Consider the following 10563-nt stretch of genomic DNA (forward strand, 5'->3'; position numbering starts at 1 on the left):
TTTCCTGAATCTGACCAGCGTTATTACGCCGTAGTACGCGACACCATTTTGCTCCATTTCTTTTACAGGTTCAGGCTGCATTTAGCGCGTGTACAAGACCCAAGATACGTCTGCTGTGATTGGCTTTGTTTGTCCTTTCTCTATCGCCATCCGAATTTCGGTCCAATTGGTCGTGTTAGCTATAAATGCATGATCCATAAGTCAAGCAACGTTCTTTTCTCTCCATTTTCTTCAAGGAAGGAAAAGAAAAGAAAAGAAAATAGTTGCTTCACATGACAATGCGTGAACGCTGAAGTCCAAGTTCTGTATAGAACATAAGCAAGGACACATGGCAAATTCGAGGCTCACACTATGCCTGCTCAACAACAAAAACAAACAGCTTGGTTGAGCCCACATGAAGCACCCGAACGTCAACTCTTGGCTGGCAAGATGATGAAACAACGTGTGGAGTACCCGACAAGTTCATTGATAAGGTGAGCCCTAGGAGGGCCCATCATAAATGTGGCCCAACTCATCAGACTGAACTAGCAGTTTTTTTTTTGAAAGGTAGAGCAGTTATTCATCAGGGTTCATACACTTCTTTCAAGATTGCTAACTAAACTCTTCTTTTTTTTTTTTTGCGAAAGAGATTGCTAACTAAACTCTAAGCGACGCAAATGATATGTTCTTCATTTATATGCTATATACTGTACATGAGATCTGATGATATATCCTGTTGCGATGGGCCACTTGTCCACACTCCTTGCTCCTTGCTCCTTGCTGATGCTGTGTGCATGGACCGTGGAGTCAGTCGATAGCGTGCAGTTTCTGAAAACTCTTCACAAAAAGTCATCTTCAGGTGTCAAACTTCATTTATGAATGGATGATACTAATTGACGAGCGTCAACCTAATTCTAAAATTTCTGTGGCTGATTGGTTTAGAAGAAGCCAAGTCAAGCACTACAATCGTCGATTTGGAAAAAAAAAAAGGAATTTAAGTTCACAAAGCTAGCAGCAGCAGGTGGTCTGAAACTAGTTTCAGGGTTTTGGCAGAGATTATTGACTAGCTAACAAACTGACAGATCAGTACAAGTATTTCGGTACTATTACTGTCAAAGTGTGCAATTTGTCAGAGATGTTCCTTTGTTTGCCGCCACAAGGCCAGAGCAAGACAGCAACAGCTAACGAGGTCAGCACAAAATAGTGTGCTGAATGAATGACTTGACCATCAATGCTTCAAGAGAAGTTGTCGATAGCTGTATAGTGTAGTTTGACAGGTTTAGAATGGATCTTTCATTCTCTTCACCCGTCGATCAAACTAGGTAATGCCAAGTCAAGCTTTTTCTATTTCGAGAGTGAACTTTGGTCAGGAAATGAACAAAGTATATAACAATTTTTCGAGACAAGAACAAAACATAATATGAAAAGATACTGCTGGCATGGGGTTAAGCACAGTAGGAATCCAAGCTGGAGCTGAAGAACTTGTGGTAGTGGCCAAAACTAGCAAGACGATAATAGTGAGCTCACGATGAGTGCAGCAGAAAGCAGTACCGTTGCTTCGTCATCGAGGAGAACAGGCCCAATTATTCTGAAAGCGATGAGTACTATGGTCTTCATGGACCTCTGTCCTTTGCCGGCTTGCCATCATTCTTCCGGAAAAGATACTGACAGCAAGGATATTTTTTCACTCTCTCTATCACATCAACAGCCTGTTCGCTTGTTGGTTTCAGCCAGCCCAAATCAGCCAGCCAACAGTGTTTTCCTCTCACAACAAATCAGCACCAGCCAGCCCAAACCAGCTCAGAAACCAACCAGCGAACAGGCCGCAAATCTTTGGACACATGCATAGAGTATTAAATGTAGATAAAAAAATAACTAATTACACAGTTTGATTGTAAATTACGAGACGAATCTTTTGAGCCTAGTTAGGTCATGATTGGACAATAATTGTCAAATACAAACGAAAATACTATAGTGCTAAATACTGATTCCTAACTCCAATCTAAACAAGGCCTAAGTAAACGGATCATAAATGGCGCTCACCCCACACGGTCATCAAATTTGCCTGCAACTGCTGTACCTTTTCTTGTCGATTGAAAATATATATAGGAACCAGCAATTTTGAGCAGAGGCTAGGGATGTTACTCTTTTTTTCTCCCGAGTAATTGGGTCGATCCAAATGAACAAATTCGGATTTCAAAGATAGAAAACTATCCATTGGGTACCCACTTGGCCACTTGCATCCGCAGCACAGGTTGCTGATCAGACATGCATTGAAATCCTGATTAAAACCCCTCCTTTTTTTTGAAATCCTGATAAGTCATAAGATCCCTCAGACTCAGATATGGAAAGGAGGCAAGGAGCCGATGAATCTTTGGTTAGATTAGGCAATTGAGATTAGAATTGGCATGAGCGTCTGGTCTGAACCAACGTTTGACTCCCTTATCCAGTTGGGTAACTTGGGTTCATACACAAAGATCTTTAAGAAGGCGAAACAGTACAGACGATAAATGTTTCTTTTCATTATGTGAAAGAAAGTTTTTTTTAAAAGGTGGATTCTCCTTGTACTGTTTAGTGTCGATCACTTGGCCTCTTGGTCTGTATGTACTTCCTCCATTCCAATTTATTAGTCGTTTCATGAATCTTGGAGAGTCAAAGCATCTCAAGTTTGACTGAAATTATTGAGAAAACTAGAAAGATTTGTGACATCAAATAGGTATACTATGAAAATATAATTAATGAAGAATCTAATGATACTTAGTTGGTATCACAAATGTTGTTATCTTATCATATAAATTCGGTCAAACTTGAGATGCTTTGACTCTACGAGATTGTTAGAATGACTTATAATTTAGGATGGAGGGAGTGTTATTTAGTTTGAGATTGTGCTATTCGATAACATCATATTAGTGAAAGTGCATACTTATCTTCAGGTGTCAAACTTCAACTCTGAATCTGTGGTTGATATTTGATAGTAAAACTACTTGTACATACTGTACATCTCCTTATAAACAACGGATTGCAGCACTGATTGATGAGTATCAATCAACCAATTCTATTATAGAAGTTCTATGGGCCAGAAGAAGTGGAAGTTGAGCAATCACTGTCAGTCAAAAAACTTACTAAGTGTGTCTACCCGACAGGTCTGAATTCTGAAACTAGTTTGAGAGCTGCAGGCATAGGTGAGAAGGGTTTTTAATTAATTCGGATAGCAGCACGCGGTGGCTGTACGAACTGTCAAACAGATTTAGTGATTGGTGGAACTACTTGTAGTTGTACTAGCATAGCATTAGCAGCGAAGAAAACGTGGCTGCTGCTGCCAACTGCAATGATGAGCTCGACAATAAGTTCGATCAGGAAGACAATGCACGGAATGAAAGCCCTGCTAGCTGATGCTTCATCATCTAGAACGCCCCTAATTACTCTTTTGAGAGGGATGATTGTATGGTACTAAGACGTGGACATCTCTCTCGCCGTTGCCTTCTCTCTAAACTTCTCACATCACTGCCAAATGCCAATGGAGAGCTTAGCGCGCACACACCCTAGTGAGGCTATCATCTTCGATGAGGCCTCAAGAGTCAAGCCTAGTCACAGTCAACGTCGGCCGTGCCATTAATTGGGCCGGATGGTTTTCGTTGCGGCTCATGCAATGGGCTTCCATGCTTATGCACAAAGACAAAGGGCTAACCTTGCAACTGCTGAATCTTGACAAACCTGCAAAAGAAATTGAAGGGCGGCCACTTCTCTTTCTACCGTTTTGGGTTTCACCCTGTCACAAAAGAGTACAAAGTTGCACACTTTCTTGGTGAGCATCAAAACAATTATTCTCAAGGCACCTTCAATGTCATTCAAGTTTACACGCTCGGTATGTACTATCGAGCAATGTTTTAGCTAACTGAAGATGCTGGAGCTCGCTTGGAAGCATGTTCTAGTGAAGCTACTGCGAGTGCTACTCGGCCACACTCGAAGAGAAAACAAGTGCGAAGCAGTATGGGTATTTCATTTCTGGAGCAGAGGTTTGCCAATCAGGAAAGTCGTATATTTTGTTGAAAAAGGAAGGAAATGGTTACAACCTCAACTTCTATGGTTTCTGAACTGCAAAAGGAAAAATAGAGACAAATAAAAAAAACAAAGTTGCATGAACTAAAAAGGAAAAATAGAGAGAAATAAAAACAGTTGTACAACCTCAACTTCTAAGGTTTCTGAACCGCAAAAAGGAAAAATAGAGACAAATAAAAAAACAGTTGTCAAGAATGGGATTCGAACCCATGCCCTTTCGGACCAGTACCTGAAACTGGCGCCTTAGACCAACTCGGCCATCTTGACGTGTTGCTTCTGATTTAGAATATAATCCTTTAAACTATAGCATACAGTTCTTTCAAAGCACTTCAGCTACTTGTACTGTTATGGTAACATCCAGGTAAAAACACTACCATGCGAGAACACGCACTGTTTCCTTCGTGGCGATCTCAACATCCACAATAATTCGTCTACACTACTCCTGCGTCAAATAATATGGCGTACTTCCAACCAACCAACGTACATGAAAGACAAGTAGTGGCCGGCATTGACTTACGTCCCATGTGTGGTCATGTGGTGTGGCAGTTTCACATTTCACTGCAAGTTGGCAAAACTATACTCATTTTTGCAGTGCATTACCTGTTCAGATCCATTGTTCCTTCAACCACCTGGCGTGGCCAAGGAAGTAACATGACCAAGGACTAGTCCGGTGTACTACCTACCATGAGCACACACGTTCACACAACATGACCTAAAAATTCCGAATTCCGATAAAAAACAATGCAACCGAACTCGTAACTGATTGGGCTAGCCTCTGCCCGTTTTCTACAAGAACTCACGCTGTTTCTGCGAAGCCTGAAGCCTGATCCACAGCTAGCATAGCATATTCGCCCTGGACCGGATCCAACTCAATATCTTAATCACGTATGCAGGATACTAATTGGCACATAGTTGTATTATTTAATGCTTTTGCATATAAAGATAGATGTTTAGATAGACACGTCATGTTGGCATGTGTCATGTGTGTGGTCATGTTCTTGCAATACAATGTACTACATTATACCGAGTAGTATATAAGCATTAGCTGGTCGAATAGCTCGCTGCAGCTACACAACAACTTGGTCGCAGGGAAATCGCCAATTGGCAAGGATGAAGCTTGTGATCGCCTTCTTGGTGTTGTTCTCTCTCCTCGCCGTCTCCTCCGCCGCGGAGAAATTCGATTTCTTCTACCTTGTTCAACAGGTGATGCATCATGCGTGTCGTGACCGGAGATCGACCGATCGATCGGCCTCTCGTGATTTTAATCCAGCGACGACGACGAATATATCTAATCTAACATGTGTTCCTGGCTTCCTCCCTCGTTGATGGCATTCATGCAGTGGCCGGGCTCGTTCTGCGACACGCGGCAGGGCTGCTGCTTCCCGGATGACACGAAGCCGGCGGCGGCGTTCGGCATCCACGGGCTGTGGCCCAACTACGCCAAGTGCCGTGGCCGCCAGGGCCTCGCCCGCGCGATGCTCGGCGACGACGCCTTCCTCTCCACCGTGGGGCGGCGGGGCAAGTGCTGGCCGGAGTACTGCGACGACGGCAACGAGCTGAGCCCGTGGGAGATCCGGGACCTGGTGGCGTCGCTGGACCGGAGCTGGCCGACGCTGTCGTGCAAGAACCGGCGCAGCTTCGAGTTCTGGAGCTACGAGTGGAAGAAGCACGGCACCTGCTCCAACCTGGAGCCGCACGACTACTTCGCGCGCACGCTGGCGCTCAAGGCCAAGCACGACCTGGCGGCGATCCTCGCGGACGCCGGGATCGTGCCGTCGGACACCGAGACGTACCCGGTGAGCAGCGTCAGGGACGCCATCGCGCAGGGGACCGGGTTCGTGGCCAACCTGGAGTGCAACCGCGACGCGGACGGCGAGGCGCAGCTGTTCCAGGTGTACCAGTGCGTCGACCGGGACGCCAAGGACCTCATCGACTGCCCGCTCGCCATGCCCACCAAGTGCACCGACCGGGTTAAGTTGCCTGTCTTCTGATTCCAAGTTTATGGCTGCCGTTTGTAAAACGCATGTAGATCGATCGATACATGTGATATGTGCGTATGTGATTTACCTTTGCGATTGGAGACCTGTTATGTGTTCACAGCCATCAGCGCAGTCCTGTACGAAGGTTAATTAACCTGGTGGCACTGTATTTAATAATGCGACTTTGTCATTTTTAGTCAAAAACAAGCCTACATAGGCAACCACATATAGCCCTGTTTGACACAGCTCAGCTTCACTGGTGAAACTTTTTTTTTTTTTGAAAAATAGCTCCACGAGTAGTTTTTTAGTGAAGCTGAGCTGTTTTGAAAAAAAATGTTTAACAAAATAGCTTCATCAACAACTCATCAGAGAGAGAGCTAGGGTAAATTACTATTTTTAGATTCATTCCACTCATGTCTCTATGAGATGAGAAGAAAAACAACCTCACCCATGAAAGCGTTTTGAATATGAGTGTTTGACAAAAAAAAAAAACTCACAACAACTCATGAAACTGTTGTGAGCAGCGCCAAACAGGCACATAATCCTTAGTGCCTCGATTCATACAAAATCGGGTGTTTCCAACAATTTGTTATGTTGTGGGTTGGATTTGAAAATCACAACCCTAGTCCTTCCGGTGCATTGCTCAGGTCAATTTTTTTTTCTTTTTGGCGGATGGGATCATGCGAGGAAAAAAGAATAACAAAGCTCAGAAAGGAGACGGAGACCAATTGGAAGGATCGTTTTGAAATGAGAAAGAAGTTGAACTAGTTTCGGGGAAAAAAAAGGAAGAAGTTGAATTTGTGTCGCACAAAAAAAAAAATCGGGTGCTCAGTGCAGTTTGGCATAACTCTTGAGTGCCTCATAGACAATCCTTCAATTGCATGCATGAGTGCATGACGACCTTCAAGAGGACACTGTACACTTGTTACAAAATCCAGTGAACGACCCTTTTACTATTATTTTGATTAATAACTACTATGCGATGAATATTGTTAGGACAGTATTATTACACTGACAAACTCTGGATCGTTGGTTAATCTCGTAGACCAAACTTTCAGTTGATAACGCCAAATAAGAACATACTACTCTCTTTTTTTCTTTTCATGTCCCCCCTGAGATCTATCCTCTCTTCGCCTACCTGGCGTGGCCACTAAGCAAGCGAATCAAGTAACGTGAACACAATCACCCAGTTTTGGTTTATAAATCGTATTTTTTCAGCCAACGAATAATATTTTTCTCTCCTAACAAATCAACCAACAGTACTTTTAGTCATGGCTTATAAGACAAACCAAGACAAATGTCCATACGCGACCTAGCATTCTAGGAATAGGATTCCCGATTCTGGGAAAACAATGCAAACGAACTCGTAACTGATTGGATCAGGGTATCAGACCTGCCCGTTCGTTTGACCTTCATTTCCTATACATGATGATGATTGATGAACTAATAATTCATATATACACGTTGGTTCCACGAAGCCTGATCCATCGCATATTCGATCGCCTTGGACACCGGAATACCAGATCCATCGCAGTAATATTACTGATCCATCGCTGGCGGTCTGCATGGCGCCATGGCCTCGCTCGATCGTGCCATGCTCGGCGACGACGCCTTCTCCTCCTCTATCTTGGACTCTTTGCGGGGGCTGCGACGCCTGAGCCCCTGGGAGATCCAGGACCCGGTGGCGTCGCTGGATCGGAAGTCCGGAACTGCAGCCCGTTCGACTGGCGATCGTATATCATCGTAGATTATAAGCTGAAATAATATTTTTTTTCTTATACCAAATCAGCCAAATTGTTTACGACGAAATAAACAGGCATCGTGCCATCGGACGCCATCGCGCCATATAAGACTTTGGCGACCTTATCACTGGACTGGTGCTACTCTTGACCAGGTGAATAAGATCGGGAAGGAAATGTTTCACGTCTGTTTCAGCATTCATCGTCATGATTCACGAAACTGCGGTACTTCATCACAAATTACAAAAGAAGAGAAAATTGGTACTACAAGGGCTTACTCTGTAGGTTACATTTTCGATCCATGGGCCTTTTGCAGGGTGTCCGCCGCTATAGGAAAAAATCCATTTTACTTTTCTCAATTATCGTTTTTATTCCTGAACTCCAAAACAGATAAATGACCTCTCTCAACTTTTATAACCGTTCATTTTACCTCCCTGGCCCGGTTATAGGTGGTTTTCAAAGACGGTTTTGTCTTTTTCTTTTTTATTTATTTTGGCTGAATTTTTGAAAAATCATAGTAAATCACATAAAAATCATAAAATTGAAACTCCAATTTTGTTTGACTCCATATGAGTAGATATACATAGTGAATATATAATATGGTATGTTTTAGTACAAAGTTTTTGCTGAAACTGTATGTCTATGATTTTTAGTAATTAATTCAAAGCTTGAGTTTCTATGGTCCGATTGTGCTGTAATTTTTATGGTGGACTAATTATTATATGGTTGAAGTATAGTAAAATTTTTATACTCATTAGATCATGTATAACTGAGTTATAGATTTATTTATTTTTATGCTTGTTAAATAGTTTTAAAATAGTTAAAAGTGTGTAAAATTAGAAACGAGTATGAACTTTTTACTACAATTAAAGCATACAATAATTAGACCATGATAAAAATTCCACCATAATTGGACCATAAAAACTGCAACTATGAATTAATTACAGAAAAGTATAGATGTCGGGTTCATAAACCCAGGGTCCCTCGAGGATCGGCTTCCATGCCCGGGCTCGGCCCAAGAGAACAAACATATAGATCATGGGCCAGCCCAAAAATCTAAAACACAGCGGGCCAGAAGGGTAGTCCGGTCGCCGACCGGAGGGACTACCCTTAAGAAGCAAGTGCCCGTTCGTCAACTTCTTCAACCCAGCTCTCCGACCAGAGCACTCGCTTCAGGCACCAGCCGTCTCAAGCAGTCTCTCCAATCGGAAGGCCTGGCCCAAAACGCTGCTTCCGACTCCGACCCCGCGACCGGGGCTCGTGGGAACCCTGCTCACCGCTCTTCTCCGACCGGTGCACTGAGTGCCGACTGGGGACATCCGACCAGGGACACCCCGCTCGGAAGGAACCAGAAGACGTGCGGAGAAAGGCAAGGCATGGCTCACAAGTAAAAACCACTGTACCAGGGACCATACCCTGCACGAAACAGTGCTCTACGGCCACCCTGACACAAAGTATTATAGGGGCCGCTAGAAACTCCCATATGGTAAGCCCCCCGCGTGTCTCTGGACATCGATCGCGGTATGGGCTCCAGGATTTGCCATACCGGGTGAACATAGCACGACTCCTCACATGCCACTAGGCGTCAAGAAGTATTTTGTAGGTACCGGCGTCATCCTTCCTGAAGAAGATAGCTCGACCTCCTGTGCACATCTGACATCCTACAGCGACATCGATAGTATTAGGGGGCGTCAACCATTATCTAGTTGTTATCACCGTAGGTAGCAAGGCTCAGAAACATCCGTACTCTCTCCCTCCCACCTGTAAAGCCATCCCCTTCATCTATAAAAGGGGATGCGCTCCCTCCAAACAAGGGGAGATCGACTTCTTCAAGCTCAGACTCACTAGATCGAGATCAACACTCCCAACCGTAGGACCACCCAGTTCCGACCACAACCCTTTCGGTCAGAGCCAACCGAACCTCTTGTACACCCTCTCTTTTCTCCTTCTCATTTGTAACCCCACTACAGACTTCGAGCACCTAGGCTCAGAAATAAAGTCACTGATCGACCCCGACTGGATGTAGGGCACGTTGCCTAGACCAGTATAAATCCTATGTCATTGAGTGCTAGGCCACCTCCGATCATAACGTGCAGCAAAACTATAAATATTTACTAGTTGATCACTTTCTGCTCCGATAGTTGGCGCCGTCCGTGTGGAAGACGCTGTATGTTCAACACTCTTTTGGTCATCGGATGGCCTATTTTTCCACCACCCCACCATGGCGGGCTCGGGCGATACGATTCGTTTTGGCTCCGCTGGAGTTCCCTGCATTCTCGCCCACCGGGATGTGGGTTCCACCCGTCTTCGAGCCGTCCCAAGTCTTCCGCTTCAGGAGCCTAGACTTCGTCGCCAACCGACTCGGCGTACTCCACCTCCACGAGGAGGCTCGTGACCTGACACCCGTCGGAGGGACGTCCACCATCGATTCCGAGACACGCGACTTCGACGGCGCGGCATCTACGCTTCATTCCGAGCAAACTCGCTGCTCAAATCTCGTTGTAAGTAATACACGTACTACTACTCGCTCTTTATTTCCTATCTCTCACCAATCACCTGGAGGGAATGAACCGCCCATGCCACAAACGCCATGTGATCGGTTCCCCTATGGCCTCGCATCCTCTGCGGACGCATACGCTCGGGGGCTCCGATGGATGCTAGCACCATCCCCCCTCACATCCGAGTTCGTGGGAATGGCGGGCTGCATTCTTGCCATTTCCCACAAACTCACGGATAGTGATGTCGAGAGCGACGGTTCTAGCATTGGTGACATGGCGCCCCGCCACTGTCTGTCCCAGGAGTGCGCT

At 44.9% G+C, this 10563-nt stretch overlaps 1 protein-coding gene and 1 non-coding gene across 2 annotated transcripts; one reads left to right on the forward strand and one right to left on the reverse strand.

Moving 5' to 3' along the window:
- Positions 1–4224: 4224 nt before the first annotated feature.
- On the reverse strand, positions 4225–4305 carry TRNAL-CAG (transfer RNA leucine (anticodon CAG)). The gene has a single exon. It is a non-coding gene; the product is annotated as a tRNA-Leu (tRNA).
- A 789-nt stretch (positions 4306–5094) lies between these two features.
- On the forward strand, positions 5095–6110 carry LOC136547293 (ribonuclease 1-like). Its single transcript, XM_066539250.1, has 2 exons — positions 5095–5241; positions 5379–6110. Exons 1-2 carry the CDS (start codon positions 5149–5151, stop codon positions 6027–6029), a joined length of 744 nt encoding a protein of 247 aa, XP_066395347.1. The 5' UTR covers positions 5095–5148; the 3' UTR covers positions 6030–6110.
- The last annotated feature ends 4453 nt before the right edge of the window (positions 6111–10563 follow it).

This window comes from Miscanthus floridulus, chromosome 3 (assembly GCF_019320115.1).
Source record: "Miscanthus floridulus cultivar M001 chromosome 3, ASM1932011v1, whole genome shotgun sequence".
Lineage (NCBI taxonomy): Eukaryota > Viridiplantae > Streptophyta > Magnoliopsida > Poales > Poaceae > Miscanthus > Miscanthus floridulus.